Source organism: Herpailurus yagouaroundi, unplaced genomic scaffold (assembly GCF_014898765.1).
Source record: "Herpailurus yagouaroundi ecotype Mexico unplaced genomic scaffold, PumYag 162, whole genome shotgun sequence".
Taxonomy (NCBI): Eukaryota; Metazoa; Chordata; class Mammalia; order Carnivora; family Felidae; genus Herpailurus; species Herpailurus yagouaroundi.
This window is the reverse complement of record NW_024412403.1, coordinates 68,067,490-68,091,125: the sequence shown is the minus strand read 5'-3', so window position 1 is coordinate 68,091,125 and position 23,636 is coordinate 68,067,490. Positions and strand designations below refer to the sequence as shown.

At 38.9% G+C, this 23,636-nt stretch overlaps 1 protein-coding gene and 1 long non-coding RNA gene across 7 annotated transcripts in view; one reads left to right on the top strand and one right to left on the bottom strand.

Annotated features, from left to right (window-relative positions):
• Positions 1 to 23,636, top strand: part of GOLGB1 (golgin B1) — an 88,348-nt gene that overhangs the window by 63,185 nt on the left and 1,527 nt on the right. For 4 of the 6 annotated variants that reach the window (XM_040484644.1, XM_040484643.1, XM_040484641.1 and 1 more), the window contains 7 exons: positions 9,657 to 9,835; positions 16,531 to 16,696; positions 16,898 to 17,035; positions 19,869 to 20,012; positions 20,789 to 20,886; positions 21,407 to 21,541; positions 23,370 to 23,475. In XM_040484644.1, the coding sequence (XP_040340578.1) occupies positions 9,657 to 9,835; positions 16,531 to 16,696; positions 16,898 to 17,035; positions 19,869 to 20,012; positions 20,789 to 20,886; positions 21,407 to 21,541; positions 23,370 to 23,475 (966 nt within the window). Of the gene's footprint in view, positions 1 to 8,518; positions 8,566 to 9,656; positions 9,836 to 16,530; positions 16,697 to 16,897; positions 17,036 to 19,868; positions 20,013 to 20,788; positions 20,887 to 21,406; positions 21,542 to 23,369; positions 23,476 to 23,636 lie in introns of those variants that run through there. The other 2 variants (XM_040484645.1, XM_040484646.1) reach the window with 2 other exon arrangements.
• LOC121036310 (uncharacterized) lies at positions 6,808 to 22,605 on the bottom strand. Its single transcript, XR_005793309.1, has 3 exons — positions 22,535 to 22,605; positions 17,160 to 17,255; positions 6,808 to 7,152 (listed from the first exon to the last, which is right to left on the bottom strand). It is a non-coding gene; the product is annotated as an uncharacterized LOC121036310 (long non-coding RNA).

Here is a 23,636-nt window from a genome sequence, read left to right as displayed (position 1 = left end):
TAGATTAATTGATTAAATCATAGGTTTACTTCTGGGCTCTATTCTTTCCAATTATCAATGTGTCTGTTTTTGTGCCAGTACCATAGTGTTTTGATTATTACAGCTTTGTAGTATAGTTTGGAATCTGGGAGAGTGATAGCTCCAATTTTGTTCTTTTTCGAGGTTGGTTTGGCTATTCAGGGTCTTAGTGGTTCCACACAAATTTTAGGATTATTTATTGTAGTTTTGTGAAAAATGCTGTTGGTATTTTGATAGGGATTGCATTTGATTAAGGATTGCTTTGGGTAGTATAGACATTTTAACAATATTGGCTCTCCCAGTCCGTGAGCATAGAATATCTTCCCATTTTTTTGTGTGTGTGTCATCTTTAATTTCTTTCATTAGTGTTTTTATAGTTTACAGAGTACAGGTCTTTCACCTCTTTGGTGAATTTTATTCCTAGGTATTTCATTATTATTGGTTGCAATTGTGAGTAGGATTGTTTTATTTATTTCTCTTTCTGTTGCTTCATTAAGTAAATAGAAATGCAACAGATTTCTGTATATCGATTTTTATTCTGTGAACTTACTGAATTCATTTATCAGTTCTAGTAGGTTTTTGGTGGAATCTTTAGGGTTTTCTATATATAGTATCATGTAATCTGCAAATAGTGAAAGTTTTACTTCTTTCTTACCAATTTGGATACCTTTTATTTCTTTCTCTTAATCTGATTGTTGTGGCTAAGATTTCTAGTACTATGCTGAATAAAAGTGGTGATGGTGAGAAAGGAAATCCTCATGTTGTTCCTGACCTCAGGGGAAAAGCTCTGTTTTTCCCCATTGAGTGTGATGTTAGCTGTGGGTTTTTCATATAAGACCTGTATTATGGTGAGGTATGTTCCCTCTAAACCTGCTTTGCTGACGGTTTTTGTCATGAATGGATGTTGTACCTTGTCAAGTGCTTTTTCTTCAGATATTGAAAAGATCTCACATTGATTTGCAAATATTGAACCCTCCAGCATCTCAGGAGTAAATTCTGATTATGGTGAATGATTTTTTAAATATATTGTTGGATTCAGTTTGCTAACATTTTGTTGAGGATTTTTGCATCTATGCTCATCAGAGTAGTTGGCCTGTAGTTCTCTGTTTTAGTGGTGTCTTTATCTGGTTTTGGAATCAGGGTAATGCTAGCCTCATACAATGAATTCGGAACCTTTCCTTCCTCTTCTACTTTTTGGAATAGTTTAAGAACAGGGTTAACTCTTCTTTAAATGTTTGATAGAATTCACCTGTGAAGCTGTCTGGTCCTGGACTTTTTTGTTTGTTGGGAGTTTGTTGATTACTGATTCAGTTTCTTTGCTGGTATTGGTTTGTTCAAATTTTCTGCTTCTTCCTGCTTCAATTTTGGTAGATTATATGTTTATAGGAATTTATCCATTTTTTCTAGGTTGCCCAATTTGTTAGCGTATAATTTTTCATAATATTCTCTTATAATCCTTTGTATTTCTGTGGTGTCGGTCATTTCTTTTTTTCATTTCTGATTTTGAGTTCTCTCTCTCTCTCTTTTTCTCTCTCTCTCTCTCTCTTTTATGAATCTCACCAATATTTTATCAATTTTGTTGATCTTTTCCAGGAACCAGCTCCTGGTTTTATTGATCTCTCCTATTGTATTTTTAGTTTCTATTTTGTTTATTTCTGCTCTAATCTTTATTTTATCCTTCCTTCTGCTGGTTTTAGATTTTTTTTTGTTATTTTTTTTTTTAAAGATCCTTTAAATGTAAGGTTAGATTGTTTATTTGAGATTTTTCTTGCTTCTTGAGGTAGGCCTGTTTTGCTATAAACTTCCCTCTTAGAACTACTTTTGCTGCACCCAAAAGATTTTGGATCATTGTATTTTCATTTCTCTTCATGTATTTGTAAGTTTCCTCTTTGATTTCTTGGTTGACTCATTCATTAGTAGCATGTTATATAATCTCTATGTATTTGTGTTCTTTCTAGATTTTTTCCTTGGGGTTGATTTCTAGTTTTATATGTAGCATTGTCAGAAAAGATGCATGATACCTCTTCACTCATTTTGAATTTGTTGACACTTGTTTGTGGTCTAACATGATCTATTCTGGAGAATATTTTATGTGCACTTGAAAAGAATGTATATTCTGCTGTTTTAGGATGGAATGTTCTGAGTATGTCTGTTAGGTCCATCTGGTACAGCATGTCATTCAAGCCACTGTTGTTGATTTTCTATTTGGATGGTCTGTCCGATTTCACTGGAGTGTTAAAGTCTCCAACTATTATTGTGTTACTACTGATTACTTCCTTTATGTTGTGGGCTTCTTTATTTATTTGGGTGTGCCATGGTGGGTGCATAAATATTTACAATTGCTATATCTTGTTGGATTGTTCCCTTTATGATTATGGAGTGTCCTTCTTTGTCTCTTGTTATTGTATTTACTTTAAAGTCTATTTTGTCTGATGTAAGTATTGCTACCCTAGCTTTCCCTTGAAATCTATTTGCATGATACATGTTTCTCTGTCCCCCTCAATTTTAATCTGCAGGTATCTTTAGATCTGAAATGAGTCTCTTCTAGACAGCATCTAGATGGGTCTTGATTTTTTATCCATTCTGTCACTGCATGCTTTTTGATTGGAGAGTTTAGTTCATTTACATTTGAGGTAGTTATTGATAGGTGTGTACTTCTTGCAAATTTGTTGCTTGTTTTACAGTTGTTTTTGTAGATCTTTTCTGTTCCTTTCTTGTTCTCTTCTCTCATGGTTTGCTGTCTTTCTTTAGTGATATACTTGGATTCATTTTATTTTTTTACATGTCTATTACCAGTTTCTTGATTTGTGGTTACCATTAGGTTTATATATAACATCTTGTGCATATAATAGTCTGTATTAAGCTGATAGTCACTTAAGTTTGAACTAATTCTAAAAGTACCAAAATTTTCTCCTCTCCCTTCCATGTTTTAGGTATATAGTGTCATACTTTACATATTTGTATTTTGTGAAACCCTTGACGGGTTTTTATAGATGTACTTGATTTTACTGCTTTTGTGCTTCCTACTTTTCTTACTTCTGCTTATGGTCTTTCCTTTCCATTTGAAGAGTCCCCTTTAACATTTCTTGTAAGGCTGGTTTGGTGGTGATATATTCCTTTAAATTTCATTTGTCCTGAAACTCTATCTCTCCTTCTATTCTGAATGGTAGATAAAGCCCTTCTGGATAGAGTATTGTTTATTGCAGGTTTTTTTCTTTCAGCACTTTGAATATATCATGCCACTCCCCTGTGTCCTGCAAAGTTTCTGCCGAAAAATCAGCTGATAGTTTTATGGGCTTTCTGTTGTACGTATTGTTTTCTTTTCTCTTGCTGCTTTTAATAGTCTCTGTATCATTAATTTTTGCCATTTTAATTACTGTGTATCTTGGTGTGGACCTCCCTGGGTTGATTTTGTTGGGGGCTGTCTGTGCCTCTGGATCTGGATTTATGTGTCTTCCCCCTGATTAGGGAAATTTTTAGCTATTATTTCTTCAAATAAATTTCCTGCCCCCTTTCTCTCCTTCTTCTGGGATCCATATAATGCAAACGTTATACTTGAAGATATCACTGAGTTCCCTTAATCTATTCTCATTCTTTATTCATTTTTCTTTCTCTTGTTTAGCTTGATTGTTTTCCATTACTCTGTCTTCCAGGTTACTGATCTGTACTTCTCTTTTCTCTATTCTACTATTTATTCTCTCTAGTGTAGTTTTAATTTCAGTTATTGAGTTCTTCCTCTCTGACTGGTTCTTTTTTGTGTGTTTTCTGGTTTTTTGTTGAGAGTCTCACTGAGATCTTCCACTCTTTTCTCAAGTTCTGAGTATCTTTCTGACCATTACTTTAAATCCTCTATCAGGCATATTGCTTATCTCCATTTCATTTCTCTCTCTTTGTCCTGTTCTTTCATTTGGGGATTATTCCTCTGATTCCTCAGTTTGCCTAACTCTCCATGTCTGTATCTATGTGTTAGGAAAGTCAGCAACATCAAGTCAGCTGTGGCAAGTAGTGGCCTTATCAAGAAGAGATCCTGTGGTGCCCTGTAGTGCAATGTCCCTTGTTCACCAGAACCTGGCATTTCAAGGTGTTTCCTGTGTGTGTTGTGTGCACCCTCATGTTGTGGCTGAGCTGTGTTTGCCTTCAGTGTAGTGATCTGCAATGGCTCCTTTTGCCTGTTGTGGGCAGAGTTTGGTCCCTGTGTTGTTAATGGGCCAGTCTGGGGCTGTCTTGGGCTTTAGTTGGGTCAGACCAGGTGTTTGCCAGAGCTGTGATTACACTGAACTGCAGGGAGCTCTCCCTGTGTTATCCCCTGGTAGGTTTTTGTTAGTGGGTGGGGGATTGTAGTCAGACCAGGTGTCTCCTCCCAGCCCATTGCTAAGGCTGCAGTCAACTACTGTGTGGTTATCTTCCCCTCTCCTTTGGACAGGAGTCACTTTGGAGTGGTATTGGCCCCTGTTGGGACTGTTTGCAGAATGCCACGCCTGTGGTGCCATTTTGGATATACTCCTGCTGAGTATATACTCCTGCTGCCTGTGGTGCCAGGTTGCAGGGGATGAGTCTGCAGAAGAACCCAGGGGTGGGGCACAGCAATCCCAAGTGGAGAGTGTTTGTGCTGCACTGGTTCCTGCAGACATGTGCATATATAGGGTGGGGGTGGGAGGGAAATGGCACCTGCCAGCTCTTTTGTTCTTGGAGAAGTCTCCCAAAGATTCTTGGCCCTCCAGCATACAGTCTGAGATTAATAGATAAATCTTCCTGTATACCCCAGGCATTTTTCAAACTGCTGCTTTTATGCTATATCTCAGCAGGGCTATTTGTTGTGCTCTTTATTGGAAAGGACTTAATTTTCTCTTACCCTCCAGCTCTCCCAGAGCCAAGCTGTTCATCTGTAAAATTCTAGGTGGTAAGCCCCACTGATTGTAAAAACTCCAGATATTAGCTCCCTTTGGTTCTCAAAGCCAGTGTTACAAGGCTTTGTCTTCCCAGTGCAGGTCCCTGTGACTGGGGTGCCTGGTATGGGGTCTGCTCCTCTCCCTTCTCTGTTCTTGTGATGTCCTTCCTTCCCATGGACAGTCTCCTGAGTCAGCTTGGCTCCCGACTGTGTTTCTACCTTTCCTGCCATTTTGTGATGTGGTCTCTTCTGTATGTTTACCTGTGGAGTCTGTTCTGCCAGTCTTTGAATCATTTTCAGGGTTGTTTACACTGATGTGATTGTTACCTAGTTGTATCCATGGAACAAGGTGACTTTAGGATCCTCTGACTCTGCCATCTTTTCTGGAAGTCCCCTGTACTCATTTCATTCTGAAAATGACTTGAAGTAGCATATAAAGATATGAGCAGTTTTTCACGATAATATAATGCAAGTAACTGGGAAGGAAGAGAAGATGAGGATAGGAGAGAAAAAGATTAAACCAGGAGTAAATTTAGTATCCCAAGGAGATGTCACAATATCTTTTTAGAAAGATGGGTCATCAGATTTTTTTCCAGCTTTCTGGCAGCCATCAGAAATAGGGAATTAAAAATCCATATACATGAATTACAATATCCGTGTTTTAGGGAAAAGGAAGAAAGAAAAACTACTTTGTTCAATATAAGAATAGTTTATTGAGACCTGCAAGAAATTTCTTTTGTGTTTCTGTAGAGAGGACTTTATGAAATTGTGAAATATCCTTTACTTCTCTACAGTAAATATAATAGTTATTTCATAGGGGTTAAAAAATTTTTTTAATGTTTATTTATTTTTGAGAGAGAGAGAGAGAGAGAGAGAGAGTGCAAGTAGGGGGAGGGTCAGAGAGAGAGGGAGACACAGAATCCGAAGCGGGCTCTAGGCTCTGAGCTGTCAGCACAGAGCCCAACGCGGGGCTCAAACCCACAAACGGTGAGATCAGATCTGAAGTCGGACACCCAACCAACTGAGCCACCTAGGCTCCCTATTTTATAGGTTTAATTTAGCCATTCCTTGCTGTAACTGCATAGCAAAAGAATTTTGTCTAGTTTCCTAAAGGTACTTATACAAACAGCTAAAATGCAGTCCCAGACACACAGCTTCCTGATGATCTAGTCTATTCCAAGATTAATATTTAGAGTATCTGGATTAGAGGAGTGAATAAAGAATATATTTAGTGCATAAAAATGTTTTTGTTTTAAAACAAAAAAAATGCTTTCCTTTTTTGTTTAAAAAATAAAGTTATATGCACATCTATGTCACTAAATTCTGCATATCACTCAGTTCTACGTGTTTGATTAGAAAAACAGCACTCCCAACTCTGATTCTCCTCCTCCCAAGACACTTTGCTTTTAACTGTCTTATTATTTTGGTGTTTTCTCGGTATCTAAATATCATGCTGGTAATGCATCTTGAGTTTTAATTCTTTGTATTAGCTATTGACTGTCTTATGCTAACGGGGATTTATTTAGGTCTCTTTCCTCTCTCTGCTTCCATGGTGCATATGCACATTTTCAGTATACAGCCCGTTTTCCATTCTACTGATGTAATTTGCATTCTGGTTAATTCAGTATTCAGTGTTTACATTTTTTTTAAATTTTGTTTTTAACGTTTTATTTATTTTTGAGACAGGGAGTGACAGAGCATGAACAGGGGAGGGTCAGAGAGAGGGAGACACAGAATCTGAAACAGGCTCCAGGCTCTGAGCTGTCAGCACAGAGCCCGACACGGGGCTCGAACTCACGGACCGTGAGATCATGACCTGACCTGAAGTCGGCCACTTAACCGACTGAGCCACCCAGGCGCCCCAGTGTTTACATTTTTATGACTACAAATAAGAGCTGAGATATGTTACTTTTATTTTCCTCAGCATCTTTTTTCCCCCTTAAAGTTAATAGCTGTATTTTTGTTGTTACTAGTTTTCTTTGTATTTATCAATATAATTTACCTCTAGGTTTACTGCCATTTATCCACATATCCTCTTAAGGTGTTTATTCCTATCAGTTTTGCATTTATGAAGAAAATTCTGGAGTTTTTTTTTCTTGCTCTTACATGAACCACTCCTAGTTTTCATCCTAGGATATCTCCCTTCACCTGTTTCTTGTATTAGATCTCCTGTTTCTTGTATTCCAGGTCTTCCTTGTCTTGGTTTTGTGTCTTCATTTTGTTGGAAGAAATCATTTGGTAGCTCCCTAAGAAAAGATACAGGGGAGGTAAATTTATTGAAAATGTCTTTTTATCTCTCATACTTGATTGATAGTTTGGCTGGCTATAGAATTCTAGGCTGAAAATAATTCCCCATCAAAATTGTGAAGACATTGGTCTATTGCCTTTTATATTACATTGTGGTTCAGGAGTCTAATGTTCTGATTGCTGATCCTTTATCTATAATCTATTTGTTTATCTCCTTTTCTTTTTGTCTCTCTCATTTCTTTTTGGAAATGTATAGAGTTTTTAGTCATGTATTCTGAAATTTCATGATAATGTACTTTGATGTGGATCTATTTTTATTCATCATTTTCTCTAGTCCTTTGAATCCAAGAAGTCATACTCATCAATTTTGGGAGATTCTTTTGAATTCGGTTTTACCATTTTCCCCATCCTTTTTCTCTGTTGCCTTTTTTTCTGAAAAGCCTGTTATTTAGATGTAGGACCTTCTGGATTGGTTCTATAATTTTCCTTTCTATTCTTTTTGCTATACTTTGGGAAGACTTTCTCACTTTTATCCTTAGAACCTTATATTGAGGTTTTCATTTTTATGATCATGTTCCTAATTTCTAAGTATTTCTTTTTTTTTTCTTTTTCTTGTCACATAGATAGATGTTCTTAACTTATTTCTCCAAGAATAGGGGTGGTAATTTTGTTCTTTGATGTTTTCTTATAATGAATTTTTCTTTATTTTTTATTTCTGCTCTAATGTTTCTAATTTCCAATATTCTCTGTTAATTCTTCAAGTGTATTATATTCTTCCTCCTGCTAATCTCTTCTGAATTACTTTTCTTTTAGTTCTTTTCATCCCAGACGTAATGATATCCATTCTTCAGACGGGGGTTAATCCTTGAATTACTCTTCATGTTTAAGGGTAAGGTCTAAAAAGCTTGTGGATTGGGCTTACCAACTGTGAGGTTGGTGATTGCAGGGTGATCTTGCTGAACTTTTTGTGGGTAGTTTCCATGTTGTATCTTTAGTTCCTCTTGGGCTGGTCAGATTTTCTAGAGAAGACTTCTCATTTCCCTCATGGATGATAAAGGCCTGGGTGCCAGCATTGTCCAAGCTGAGTAGGGGAAAGACTTCAAGCATTCAGAAGGCATACATTGACTCAATCACCCTTGTTTTAGAGCAGTACTTTTCCCTTCAGTTGTGCCTGGTATTTGATGGCCCAGAGACACTTCTTTTACCTTCTCCAAAGAATAACACTCTAGTTGTCTGTTAGAGTTAACAAAAGGTATGGAACTAAGAGGAGTATTTAGGGATGTAATTGTTTTTTAAGCAGCTTTCATCTAATTCTCCTTATTTCAGCCACCACCTTCTCCCTACCCCCATCACTATCTTTTCCAGAGGTACCTGGTGCTGTTAATTCCTGAGCCTTTTGAAGATTCTACAGAGTAAGTTCCATTGGTTCTTGGCTTTCCTTACTGCCAGCTTAAGATTTGGCTTTCCCAGATCTGTTAAGTCAGTTACCACTTACGCATCTGCTTTTCAGCTTCCAAAATTAATTTTGTTGTTGCTGACTCCTCTCTTGTTCTTCCTGTTCTTGTGTTTTATGCTTATAAAATGATGCCTTTATTGTACCTTTAATGATGTTTCTAAGAGTGGGTGAAAGAGACATGTGTTCAAGGGCACCCTTTTAGCCCAGGTGTCCTGACATTATTTCTTACTACCATCTTTTAAAGAGTACTGGGGATAAATAATTTGAAGATATATCTGGAATGTAGGTAGAGAGTTTTGTTAATTAAAGGCAAGTCCACCATCATTATATGACCATCATCATTATTACCATCACCACCATAACCATCACCACTACCACCATTAATTTCGTTAGTTAATTCTCATAATCTAATGAGAAGTACTATAAGGAAGGTAAGGGAAATTTTATAGGTAAGGGAAATTAAGGCTTAGAGGGTGTGAGGAATGTGCATAGGGTCACACAACCTATGTGGGCGGGACGTTGGACCCTCAAAGCCTTAGTACTCTTATTAATCCCTGGGCCTGGGCATCACTGCCTTCTTTTCACAGTCAACATTAGCTAAGCTAGAGTTAAGGTTGATATCCATGTTAGAAAGTTTAAAAGCCTAAGCAGGGCACAGGGCTAAATAGAAAGTCAATCCATCTTTACATTTCTTGTTCTGGGGAGGTACCACCCATAAAGAAACTGTAGGTCCTCTAGGTCTGTCCTATGTCCAGGTTGTAGATCTAGAATCAACTGGGGACCTCAGGAGCAGGAGGCTGGGGTACAAGTTGCAGGAATGGTCAGGCCCTATAGCCTTGATGGCAGCTCTATGGGGTGATGCCCACCAGCCTGGCTGCCTATATTTCACCATTTTAGAGATTCATGTTGCAAATATATGTCAGTGAACCTGTTAGGTGCTGATAGTCTGTCGTGGTGTCTGACTGACTTAGCAGGGAGCTGCTGATGACTTACAGCTGGGTGAATGAGATGTGATGAATCACCCTGTTACTTTCCCTTTGGTTAAAGCTGAAGGAATTGAAGAATCTGCAGCAGCAATACTTACAGATTAACCAAGAAATCACTGAGTTACGTCCACTGAAGGCTCAACTTCAGGAGTATCAAGATAAGACAAAAAATTTTCAGATTATGCAAGAAGAGCTAAGGCAGGAAAATCTCTCCTGGCAACATGAGCTGCATCAGCTCAGGTATGATAATCCCTGCTTTTTGACTGTTTTTCTTTTAGTTTTCTTTTTTGTTTTTTTTTAGCTTTTTATTATAAAATATAGTTTTATAAGAAGTTACAAAAATAATACAGAGAGCTCCTGTATACCTTTCACCCAGTTTCCTCTAATGGTACTATCTTACATTACTATAGTATACCCAAATTAGGAAATGACATGGGTGTGAGTCATAGACCTTTTTCAGATTTCATCAATTTTATGTTCACTTACATATGTTTGTGTGTGGTATGTGTGCATAGTTCTGTGCAACTTTATCATATGTGTAAATAAATGTAATCATCACTGAAAATAGTCACTTCCTCACCCTCCCATGCCAATATCCTACTCTGGCAACCACTAATCTGTTCTCCACCTCTATCATTTTGCCATTTTGAGAATTTTTTAAAAGTTTTTATTTAAATTCCAGTTAGTTAAACATACATCATTTTAAGTGGAATCCTACAGTATGTAACCTTTTGAAATCAGCTTTATTCACATATCATAAATGCCTTTGAGGTCCATCAACATTGTGTATCAATAGTTCATTCTTTTTATTGATGAATAGTATTCCATGGTATGAATATACTGCTTTAACCATTCACATGTGAGTGTTGCTTCTCATTTTTATGTGTTATTAATAAAGCTGCTATAACCATTTGTGTATAGGTTTTTATGTGGAAAATAAGTTTTCATTTCTCTGAAATGTTTGTCCAGGAGTGCAAATGCTAGGTTGTATGGTAAGTGTCTGTTTAGTTTTTTAAGAAATTATAAAACTATATTCCAGAATGACTGTACTATTTTATATTCCTAGCAGCAATATATGAATGATCTAGTTTCAATATTGAATGCTGTATTCTTGTCAGCATTTGATATTGTGACTGTATCATAGTTTTTTAGTAGATACGCCATGCTATCCCAGTGTGGTTTTAATTTGCATAATGGCTAATAATGTTGAAAATTTTTTTGTGGCTTATTTGACATGCATATGTCCTTTTTAATGAAATGTCTGTTCATGTGTTCTGTCCATTTTTTATTTGGGTTGTTAATTTTTTTTTTACTGTTGAGTTTTGAGCGTTCTTTATATGTTTTAGGTACAAGTTCCTTATCAGATATGTGGCTTGCAAATATTTTCTCCTAGTCTGCAGCTTATCTTCTCATTCTTCTCAATGTCTTTTTAATTTTGATGAAATCCAATTTAATGATTATTTTTCTCTATTTGCAAATTCAGTAATTTCAGTTGTTCTAGCTTCATATTCACTGATTCTTGACTTTTTTTCTTCGTCACTTCTATTCTGCTGTTGAATCCATTGAGTTATTAGCTTTTGTTTTGGATATTATATTTTTCAGTTCTAAGATTTCAGTCTTCTTTGTATCTTCTATTTCTTTGCTGAGGTTTTCTCTTTTTTTAAGTGAAGTATAATTGACATACAATGTTACATTACTTTCAGCTGTACAACATAGTGATTCAACAATTATATACATTATGCAGTGCTCACTGTGATAAGTGTAGTTACCATCTGTCACCATACAAGGTTATTACAATATTATTGATTATATTTCCTGTGCTGAACTTTTCATTCCTGTGACTTATTTGTTTTATAACTGGTAGTTTCTGCCTCTTAATCCTCTCACCTATTTTGCCATCCCTCCTCCTCCCCCTCCCCTCTGGCAATCACTGGTTTGTTCTCTGTATTTATGAGTCCATTTTTTTGTTTGTTGTTTTTCAGATTCCACATATAGGTGAAATCATATGGTGTTTGTCTCATTTTCTGTCTGACTTACTTCATTTAGCATAATACCCTCTAGGTCCATCCATGTTGTTGTGAATGACAAAATTTCCTTCTCTTTTTAGTTCAGTAATATTCCTGTGTGTGTGTGTGTGTGTGTGTGTGTGTGTGTGTGTGTGTGTGTACCAGATCTTCTTTACCCATTCATCCGGCAATGGACACTTGAGTTGCTTCTATATCTTTGCAGTTGTAAATAATGCTGCAGTAAACATAAGGATGCATATATCTTTTTGAATTAGTGTTTTTGTTTTCTTTTGGAAAATACCTAGAAGTGGAGTTACTGGGTTGTATGGTATTGTGTTTTTAATTTTTTGAGGAACCTTTGTACTGTTTCATATAGTGGCTGTACCAGTTTATATTCCCAGTAACAGTACATGAAGTTTCCTTTTTCTCCACATCCTCACCAATACTTAACTATTTCTTGTCTTTATGATAATAGCCATTCTGACTGCTGTGAGGTGATACCTTATTGTGGTTTTGATTTGCCTTTCTCTGAAGATTATGATGCTGAGCATCTTTTCATGTGTTTGTTGCCCATCTGAATATTTTCTTTGGAGAAATGTGAAGCATTCTGTATTTTCATTTGTTTCCAGTGTGTTAGTAATTGCTTGTCTAAGCATTTTTGTGGTGGCTGCTTTAAAATCCTTATATAATTCTATACATTTAATTCAACATCTGTGTCATTTCAGTGTTGTCATCTGTTAATTTTCTTTTCTCAGACAAGTCATAACTTCCCTGTTCTTAGTATGATGAGTGATTTTCAGTTGTATCTTGAACATCTTGGAGATGATATGACTCTCAATCTTATTTAAATTCTCTGCTTGAGTAGGCTTCCACTGCTAGATGGAGGGTGCAGCCCAGTGGGCTGTCTGCTCAGCCTTCATTGTTACCCCAGGAGAAGAGGTGCCTTGATACTGCCAGGAAGAGACAGCTGCCCAGGTTCCCCATTTGTACTTCATTGACACTGCACTTGGTGGGGAGTAGTACATCAGTATTGTTAGGTGAGAATACAAGTCCAGGGTCCATACATGGACTCCATTGATACCATTGGGGGTGGCAGGTTTTGGAGAGAGGCATTTCATTATCACTGGACAGTGGGGGGAAATAAAGGTTCCTCATTCAGTCCCTACTGACATTGCAGGAAGGTGGTTGAATAGGTAGACATCTACTCCTCTTGTTACCCCTGGTCCAGAAGTCCAAAGTCCAAACTTTCTGTTGACCTCTTCTGATACTACCTGCATAGGGACAGGGAACCTGTCTCTGATACTACCTCTGCTTTGTTACCTTGTTATGGGTAGAGGTAGATGTCTAGACCCCACATGTTGTCTACATTGACACTATAGTGGGGTGTAGGTGGGGGCAGTCAGAGTCACCTCTTTTCCACTGGGTAGTGGTGATAGTCCAGGGTACTTTGGCCTTTTCTGACACCACCCAGCAAGGAGGGTGAATTACACCTAGTTATCTCTAGGCAAAGATATAAGTCTGCTCTTTCCACTAGGATTTTGTTGATTTGGGGTGGAGGTGCTGTGGTTTTTCCATGATGTTCACCTAGAATAGAGTGATTACTATCTTTAATATTTGCCTCACTAGGCTTTTGGCAAGTGGGAGCAAACTTTACTTGGTACTCACTGGTGTTTCTAGATTGTTGGATCCTTCTTCACCCAGTTTGGGATATATAAAATTCAAAAAGAAAAACCAGCAAATTCAATGCTGTGTCATTTCTCATGTCCTGGGGTCCCTAGTTGGTCCAATTTCTTCTCTCCATGTTTCTGGGTCTTCCTGTGTTTGTTTTTATACATAATTCCCAGGGTTTTTATCTATACTTAGTGGGGGAAATAAGGAGATATGCGTCCACTCCCTCTTGTCTGTATCCAGAAATCCAAGCCCTTTTCTTTTAAAGATGAATAATAGTGTTATATGGTACTATTAGAGCAGAAAAAAATATAATAAGAACTGTACTTCTGGCTGGTTTTTAAATTCAGTGTTTCTAACAAATTTGATCCAAAAAGAAAGGTAAAGAAGAAATGCTTAACAGTATGTAAAAACAAATCCTGTTGTTGCAACCTCACTGTTGGAACTTTATTGCTGTTTCAAATCCAAAACTTTCAAAGTTTGGTACTAAAAGAAGAATCTCCGTGTTGGAAAGTACTGCTAATCGTGCAGCACCTGTTTTGTCTCACCTGCTGCTATCGGCAAGTGAATACAGAGAATACAGGTGGAGTCTAGATTCCTATCCAACTTACAGAGGGGCTACCATCGTGGCAGTTAGCAATATAATAAAAGTATTGTTGGAATGGCCCTAAGGCAGCTCTTAATGTGCAGACACAAGAGATTTGTTCCTTCACCGATCCTAGATAACATACATTTTGCTAACGTGGCATTTCAAAATAAACCTTAAGCCAGCTTTACAGAGCTTTGTAGAACTTGGTAATTTAAATTTTGCACAGTAAACTTACATCTAAAAGGTTTTCATATTTAACATCTTATTGACTTTCTTGTAAGTGAACATATATATAACCTATTTCATGGAGTTGATAGCCTCTCCAAATAATAAAAGTACACATTTTTAACCAAATGATGATTGCAAAGGTAAAAAAAAATTGAATTTTTGCTCTCTGGGAACACAAATTTCTTCTGTTTATTCTTTCTGGAGTTGAATCTCAAGAGAAAAAATGAATTGCTCCGTTTCAGCTTTATCTCCCCCCACTCATTCCCTGCCCAGGGAATAGCTACCCTGAGTTTATTCTGTTAGAGTCTTTTAGAACCAGTGCATTATCAAGAGATCAGGATCTCGGTGTATCTTTTTCCAAATGCATAGTAAAACTGACCTTTGAATTTAGGGATCTCCAAAGATGATTGGAACCATATGGGAGACATCAAATTGATGCTCCCATATTATCTCCAGGTCACCTGGAACTACAAATATATTAAGTGTCCAGTTACCAGTATAAACTTAAGAGCTGCAAAGCTCTAAAGGCTTATTTTCTGTAGACACCTCTTCCCTTTTAAATTTCCTGAAAGGGCATTCTAAAAGGATACTTTCCTTATAGAGTTGAATCTTAAAGAAGAGAAAAAAATGATTTCTGGTCTGTTGATTTTTTTTTCCCCCTCATTCTGTCCCCATGTACCTTTCTCTTAGCCTTTCTCTCTTGACCTTCCACAGTTGAGCAATTTTGAAGAAAAGTAAAATTATATCTCAAGTGAATGTGAGTAAATTGGGGGGAGGAAAGGAAGATATTTTACTTCACATTTAGAAGGAAGAAGAAAATGAAGACACAGGTTTGATTCCCTGACTTTAGGACCAGGTTTTTTTAGCTGAATATCTTCAGGGCTCTCTGTCTTTTGCTCTTGATATACTTGGGGGAAATTAGCTTTTCAAATATGAAAAGGCTGGAACATCTTGTTTAAACCTCTGTTAGCCTCAGGGTTGGCTTATTAGGAGAGCCTGGATTTATACCATAACCTTTCTCTTCCCCTTGTAGCTACTGGTTTGCTCATTCTGCTCTGGTTCCTGTGCTCTCTTACATAAGGGGTAAGTGAGGTATAACCCTGTAATGGCTGAGTTACATGAATAATCGGCTTTGTTTCTTAGGCCCTATTCTCCTTTGAGCGTCTCTTTCCATGCCATCACCACCTTCCAGAAAAATGGCAGCTTGAAGATTTTTATGGAAGATTATGGTCTTTCTTCTGCATTACGCTCTTAAATTGTTCTCTCTCATTTTTTTCACAAATATCAAAGAAAGTGTTGAAAGTTCCCGTGTCTTTTACATATAGTGACCTTGTAATAAAATTTCATTTTAGTTTCTAAGTTTTGGCTCTGCCTTTTTGAAAAAATTTTGACTGTATTCCAACTCACTTCTTAGCAAAGCAGTATTATTTCATAACAGGTATTTGCCATTTAGAAAAGAAGGGACCATTGTACCTTTTTTCTAAAGTGAAAGACAAAAAAAAAGATTCAATTCAAACAAAATCTTGTATTATTGGGACAAATAGAGACATGGGCATTATTTAAAGTGAAGAGACACTGAAGAAATTTGATTAGAATTCTAATGAGTTCTTCTAGACAGTACAGAGAGAAGTAGAACTAAAGAATATGACAGAGACGCAGTTTTTGCTAGTACTACAAAAAATTAGCTGGGATCAGAAAGAAGCCTTCCTCTTGGCTAAGTTTAGGGAATAAAAATATCAGCAGCTCATATTTGTTGGGTGATTATGATGTGGCAGGCTCTGTGTCTGGTGCATGGCATACAGTGTCTCATTCGATCCTCAGAATAATCTTCAGGAATAGATATGTATTCCCATTTCACCAGTGAAACTCAGAGAGATTAAGAAACTTTACTCAGGGTCTGATGCCTAGTTTATGATAGAGCCAGCATTTGAACCCAGTTCCTGCAAGACTCTACAGTTGTATTTTTGTCGCTATGACATTAGACTGCATCTGGCACTACCTTTCTGAAGAATTACAGTAGTTTCCCATTGCTTATAAAGTAAGCTTTATTTAGCATGCACTCAGTGCCCCACATGATCCAACCTCACTTCTCCATCCTCATTCCTACCCTATCCACTTTACATGCTACTCCACTTCCAAATTCAGTGTGTGTGTGTGTGTGTGTGTGTGTGTGTGTGTGTGTGTGTTCATTTTTGTGCCTTTTGTTCAGTATGTTCCTGGAACCTGGAATGTTTTTCTATAAAATCATCCTTGGTCTTGCCAGTTGAAATTCTTTTCAACTTCAGCTTCATCATCTTGCTGTACAGTTCAATTTATAATATAAATTTCAATTTGGTTACATATTTACTACATCTCTACAACCCATGCTACTGTTTTGAATATGTAATTATTCATCCTTGTCTCACAAGTATTTTTTGCCTATGATCATTTCATGTGTTTTGTAGGGTGGAGAAGAGCTCCTGGGAAACCCAGGAGAAGAGAATGAAGGAACAGTACCTTATGGCTATCTCAGATAAAGATCAGCAGCTCAGTCATCTGCAGAATCTTATAAGGGAATTGAGATCTCCTTCCTCCCCTACTGAGGCCCTCAAAGTACAGTACCAAAGACAGGTGAGTAATTTCAGTGCTGATTGCTACTTAGAGATAACCATCACCCAGGAAGAATCAGCTTCCTGCAAGCCAAGTGCCCATCTACCACTCTTGGACAAGCTGTCTTGTGACATCCTATGAAGTGGACAGAATTTACTGAGGGAAGGAATTAAGCATAAACAGCATTGGGAGGGAATTTCATCAGTGTTTGTATCCTGGCAGGCATCCCCAGAGACATTGGCATCCCTAGATGGATCACAAAATCTAGTTTATGAGACAGAACTTCTTAGGACTCAGCTCAATGACAGCTTAAAGGAAATTCACCAAAAGGAATTGAGAATTCAGCAACTAAACAGTAAGGTAAGTGTTTCCTACTAGACTAAAATTCAATTTCTTAGTTCCATGACCAGAAGCAAGGTCGTAAGTAGGAACTGATTAAGCCTGGGTTTTAGCTATAGCATATCTTAGGGCGCAGAAGATTTACCTTTCTTGGAGCCTGGGTTGCTCCCCCCAAAGCACAGATATGGGACCATATCCACTTCCTCATCCTTGGAGTGTCCTTGGGAATGATTGGTGAAATCTATTCAATAAGAATAAAAAATAAAAAAATCCAACTCTTTTAGGAAGGTTTGCTCCCCAGCATTCTCTCCCCATCTGTATCCCTTGTTAGTAATATTGAGGTAACTCCCCACAAATCCTCCAACACCTTCCTCTCTGTTTCCCATCAATGTGCATCAGGAAAATGTCTCCAGGAGGAAGCTTTTCAGATGTGATTAGATAGCAGGGATAGAGGTGAGAGGGCTGCTCTTTGTTCCACTCCATTTGTAGGCTTCTTCACTGGTGTCTAACATTCTGGAACTAAAGAAGCCAGATTTTCCCCAAACCCCAGCCATGCCATTCTAGACACTCTAAGGAAGCATGCTGGAATATATAGGATGTGTTTCTGTAGGGAAGAGCCACTTTGCCATCTGGTCCCTAGAGCCAATCTCGCCAAGGCAAGATTTTTTTTTTTTTAATGTTTTTTTAACGTTTATTCAGTTTTGAAAGAGAATGAGACAGAGTATGAACAGGGGAGGGGCAGAGAGAGAGAGGGAGACACAGAATCTGAAGCAGGCTCCAGGCTCCAAGCTGTCAGCACAGAGCCTGACGTGGGGCTAGAACCCACGAACTGTGAGATCATGACCTGAGCTGAAGTCGGATGCCCAATCGACCAAGCCACCCAGGTGCCCCTCACCAAGGCAAGATTATTCTTGGAAGAAAATTATTCTTGGAAGCCTTTTCTTTCAGCCTTTTTACATCTTTTTCAATATTGAGAGGTGTTTGTTTGTTTGTTTGTTTGTTTTTGTACAGTTTGAACTGTTCACTGTTGCCAGGAAAATTAATTTTTGTTTGTTAGGAGACTATAATACTCTGTCTCAGAACCCAGTAGTTATCATTGTACCCAGTAATCATGTCTACCCCTGTCTTCAAATTAGTATTGCTTCTCAAACGTTTATATCCTTTTCTTTGCTCACTTGTCATACTCCCCCCAAAAAACCATAACCTGGTTCACTTCCCTTGCTGAACCCACAGATGGGATGCCATCATGCAGTAGGGAGACCTTAGACTTGGAATCAAGAACCATACTTGAGTCCTGGTCTGTCATCTATTAGCTACATGTTGTTGGGCATGTCACTGATCGTCTCTTGTTTGTCATTTATGAACGGGGACAGAAATCATTCCTCTACCTCTCTCAAATCAGATGATACTTTAAAAAGTACTTTGTCGGGGCGCCTGGGTGACTCAGTCAGTTGAGTGTCCGATTTCGGCTCAGGTCATGAACTCATGGTTCCTGGGTTTAGGCCCTACATCGGGCTCTGTGCTGACAGTTCGGAGCCTGGAGCCTACTTCGGATTCTGTGTCTGCCTCTCTCTCTGCCCCTGCCCCCTTTGTGCTCTGTCTCTCAAAAAATAAATAGACATTAAAAAAATTAAATTTAAATTACATAGATGAAAAATAAAATAGAAAATAAAAAAAATAAAAATTACTTTGTAAACTTGCTTTTCAGAGGTAAGGTTATTTGTTGTGATTTTTATTTTGGCTATGCAAATATTTTTGTTATACCATGTGGATTTCTTATTCTAGTTTTCTGTATCAAATGTCCTTCCCATCCAGCCAGAGTATCTCTAGAAAAGTTTATCTTCTCTTTGAACATTGAGTCCACTTTTTCACACAAGTACTAACTCAGAATAATTACAAAAGGAATACTCAGGGAAAGATTGAACATGCGTCCAGGTACACTGGTTTCCCTTCACATAATGCATACAGTCCTACAGCAGGGACTTTGGAGAAGTATCTCTGATTGTTAATATTTCTAGGTGTTAATCATAACTAAAACTTGAAACCTGACAAGCCTGCAAGTGAGGAATTAGAATTGTAGTTCCAGGGGATTGAATTCAAGTCATCGTAGGAGCTACAATGGGTAAATTTTTCATTCAATAGAAAAAATAATTTTCTGGTTTTTGACCTGGTAAAAACTGGCGTGGGCTGCTCTGTCAGGTGGTGAGCACCCCTGACACTGGACATGTTCAAGGAAAGACTGAATAACTACCTCTTAGGTAGTAAAGGAAGGTCCTGCTTTGAGTGACTGAAATATTTCCACCTGTGAGAGTCTGTGCTCCCAGTATAGTTTCTTACATGTACATAGAAATTTAGGATTTCTTCTGTGTCTCCCACCTACCACCCATGATAATTTCTTTTTCTACCTTCTTGACAACTTGTAACTCTCTGCAGCATTGAGGAATCTGCCCAGTACTGTGGTTGTGTGAATTTTTAGGTGACAGCTCTATCTCTTATCGACTTTTAAGGATTATAGTCATTTGTGAGTTATTTCATCTTGGACCCAACCTGCTATCTTTCTCCTTTACATACCTGGAATAGTTTGTACTATCAGATTGCTTGTGGGTTTCTGCTTTCTGGTTTCCCAGTCAATGTACTAGGCACCACAAATAGTTTCCTACCACTTCTCCAAAATTATTTTCCTTTTTCAGTTGAAAAATTCTGAGTTTTCTCAGTTTGAAGGAACACACAATGCTCTTGTTACTATTATTGAAATAAAGGTCTTGGATTAAAAAAAATTAGATCCTTGAAACTCCAAGAGTCTTCCTAAGCACTGCTTCTTGTGAAACAGTCCTTCCCCTCTCCACTGTTGCAGTTCTCTCAACTACTCGAAGAGAAAAATACCCTTTCAATACAGCTCAGCGATACCAGTCAGAGTCTTCGTGAGAACCAGCAGCACTACACTGACCTTTTTAATCACTGCGCAGTCTTGGAGAAGCAGGTCCAGGAGCTGCAAGCGGTGAGCTGGAAGGCGGCGAGAGGCTGGGAAAAGTGTTACAAAATTGAGTGCAAATGGGAAAGCATAAAGAGCAGCATGGGAGAGGCTGGTGCCTCAGGCTGAAGATTAATTAGGTGTGATGGAAGAGAGGAGAGCATTCGCTGAGATGGGAATAAGGCCTAGAAAAATTAAAGAGTGAAGGGATTAGAAGGACAAAGATCAGTGAGATGGTGGGAGAGAAATCAAAAAGTGAGTGGGAAACTGATGACTGAGGCTTTAACTCTGTCACTAAGACTGGATTTGGCTTCAAGAAATAAGAAAGCTGTAGGAAGATTTGGCCCTGAGAAACAAAATAGGTGGGGCTGGTGACACAGCCTAGCGGTGTGTACTGTTGAAGCTGGGAGGTAGTGAGAATTAGCATGGAGATGAATAGGACAGGGAAGGAGGAGAAGGTTTGGGAGTAGTCGAACAATGGAAGGATCAGAGTAGCTTTTGGAAAATCCATGAGCCTCCACTAGAAAAAAAGCAGATTTCAGCGGTAAGCCTTTAAAATTTTAAGAGAGATTAAAAAATGATTATGTGGGAGAAAATCTAATCTAATCAAGAGTTTCAGGTAGGAGATTAATCTCTTAGAGCAGAAGATTCTCACTTCTGACTCTGTACTTGAAGAGAACGACAAGAGGAGTGTTCTTCTCCAGGGTGTCTCATTCTCTCTGGTGTTCAGTGAGTTCTCATTTTGCCCAAGCGGTTTCTTAAGTGCTTTCATCTCTGAATTACTAAATTTATTCTTCTTCTAGGGGCCACTGAATATAGATGTTGCTCCAGGAGCTCCCCAGGAAAAGAATGGAGCTCACAGGAAGAGTGATCCTGAGGAACTGAGGGAGCCACAGCTCAGGTAGGGGAGCAGCCCTCAACCCTGGTGCACACACTAGTGTACAGAAATGGACAGTCATCTAGATGGAACTGGAGCCCAGAGTATGGGTTTAATATGACTTATCAGCCTCACCGGATTGGTGTGAGGATTAAATTGTACCAACTATAATAACAAATTTGTAAAGTTGAAAGTTTGTCAGGCAATGGGAGCACACCTGCGCGCACACTTGTGCGCACGCGCGCACACACACACACACACACACACACACACACACACACACACACCACTAATCCTGTGGTATTCAAATGAAAGATATGCAGTCAATCTCTAAAATCTCTAAGGCATTCTCTGCAACTCATTTCAACAGCTACACTTTTAAAATGTTCTTTTTTTAAAAAAATCTTTTCCCCTTCCTATTTTTTGTTTGTATAAACGTCTATACATTTTCCTGCTTTATAGTCTTACGAAGGCTTTGAATCCCTTGTGTCAGCAACTATGTTCTGCGCCTACTGATGCTGTTTGATGTCCTTTTATTTTGAAGCTTTTCTGAAGCCCAGCAGCAGCTGTGCAACACTAAACGAGAGATGAGCGAATTGCGGAAGCTGCTGGAAGAAGAACGAGACCAAAGAGTGGCTGCTGAGACTGCCCTTTCTGTGGCTGAGGAGCAGATCCGGCGGTAAAGGACTGAGGGAGATAACCTCTGTTCACTTCTCATCTTTTCTGATTACACTGGGTACACTTCAGTGGCCAGACTTGGGAATAATTAGGATCTAATCCCATCTTGAGATGGGTGCTGCAGTGAAGTTTGGGGTCGAGATAAGCTACATTAGTCTAAGCTTAGCCCTTCCACAGTGTCCTCTTCGGCTCTGATGCAGAATGCAGATGTAGGCAGCTGATCAAGTGCAGCCTGCCTAGGCCCCACACTCTGCCATGTTAGAGCTTCTTTCACATGTACTGTGTAGTGTATGTGGAACTAAGCGCACTTGTTATTTCTTTTTAAAGAAATTTATTTTGAGAAAGAGTGAGTGAGTGGGAGAGGAGCAGAGAAAGGGAGAGAGAGAATCCCAAGCAGGCTCTGCACTGCCAGCATGGAGCCCAATGCGGGGCCCCGAACCCACAAACCATGAGATCATGACCTGAGTTGAAATCAAGAGTTGGACGCTTAGCAAACTGAGCCACCCACGCACCCCCAGTGGACTTGTTATTTAAAAGCAGCCAATGCACGGGGCGCCTGGGGGGCTCAGTCGGTTGAGCGTCCGACTTCAGCCAGGTCACGATCTCGCGGTCCGTGAGTTCGAGCCCCGCGTCGGGCTCTGGGCGGATGGCTCAGAGCCTGGACCCTGTTTCCGATTCTGTGTCTCCCTCTCTCTCTGCCCCTCCCCCGTTCATGCTCTGTCTCTCTCTGTCCCAAAAATAAATAAATGTTGAAAAAAAAAAAAAAAAGCAGCCAATGCTGTTTAGTTCACCAATATTTACAAACATTTCATTTTTCCTCGGCCTAGCCTACAGAAGCTGACATACTGACCTGCATAGTGCCAGACTTTGCTGTTCCAGGTCAGGGCTGTCCCTGAAAAGCTTATCATCTGGAGGAACAGACACAGAAGGTGTACTGTGCAGTCAGCCTGACTCTCAGAGGAAAACTGGCATGATGGAGCTAGACTGTACTCACTCAGTTTCTCCTTCCAGACTCACAAATCAGATTAAAATATTCTTTCTTTCCAGGAGAAAATTCGGTGACCTGCAATGAGAGGCCAGGAGTGTTAGACTAATGGACATCCCTTCATATGGAGGAGTGGAGAGTTCCATCCTTCCCACCATGATTAAAAAGTGCATACCTATAGGCAAATGTTTGTTCAAATGTGCTATGTTACCGCAGCCCCTTTGATGCAGTTCATGTTTTTTGAGAAACCATTGAATGGAAAAAGACAGCTTCTTCATTACATAGAGCAGTGCCAGTATTAAATCAGCAAAAAATGAAGAAGCAGTAGAGGCTGGTAGTTCAGTTTAATTCTAAGAACCTCACAAAAATCTTTCTTGGATGCTTTTGCCTAATTAGCCTTTGGTAAATGGAAAAACAATGAGTTTCTCTGGTGTATTGGAAAAAAAAATAAACAAAAAACAGACATGAGGTTTAGAGACAAACCTGGGTTTTGAATTCTGGCTTGACCTGTTACTGGCTGTGCCACCATGGACAAGACAACATTACTTTGAAGATAGTAACACCAACCTCTAACCTGAGGATTAAATATATGTACAGCACCCAGTCCAGCATCTGATACATAGTAGGCAATTAATTCCTGGTAGTTATCCTCACCGTTTACTGCTGCTGAAAGAAACCGATCTGCCTGCACACACACTGCTTGTGTAGGGACAGGAACTATAGTAGCAGCCTTTGCTGCAAGTCTGTCGTGCTACATCACACAGCAGGATGGCTGGGAAGACTTCACCTCATCAGCTGCTTGTGCTATAAACCAAGCCATGTCTCTTTTTTTCCCACAACACAGGTTGGAGCACAGTGAATGGGACTCTGCACGGTCTCCTATCATTGGCTCCTGTGGCACTCAGGAGCAGGCACTGTTAATAGATCTTACAAGCAGCAGCTGTCGAAGGGTAAGAAGGGGAGAAACTAAGGAGAGGGTACTAAGCTATCAGACAGGGCTGACTGCACTGAGGACAAGGAGTCAAGGAAAAGGAAGGTGGAAGTCCAGGCACTGAGTACCTGATGGATCTAAGACTAGAAGGGTATGGAAGGTGAGAGGAACCTAGTGGAG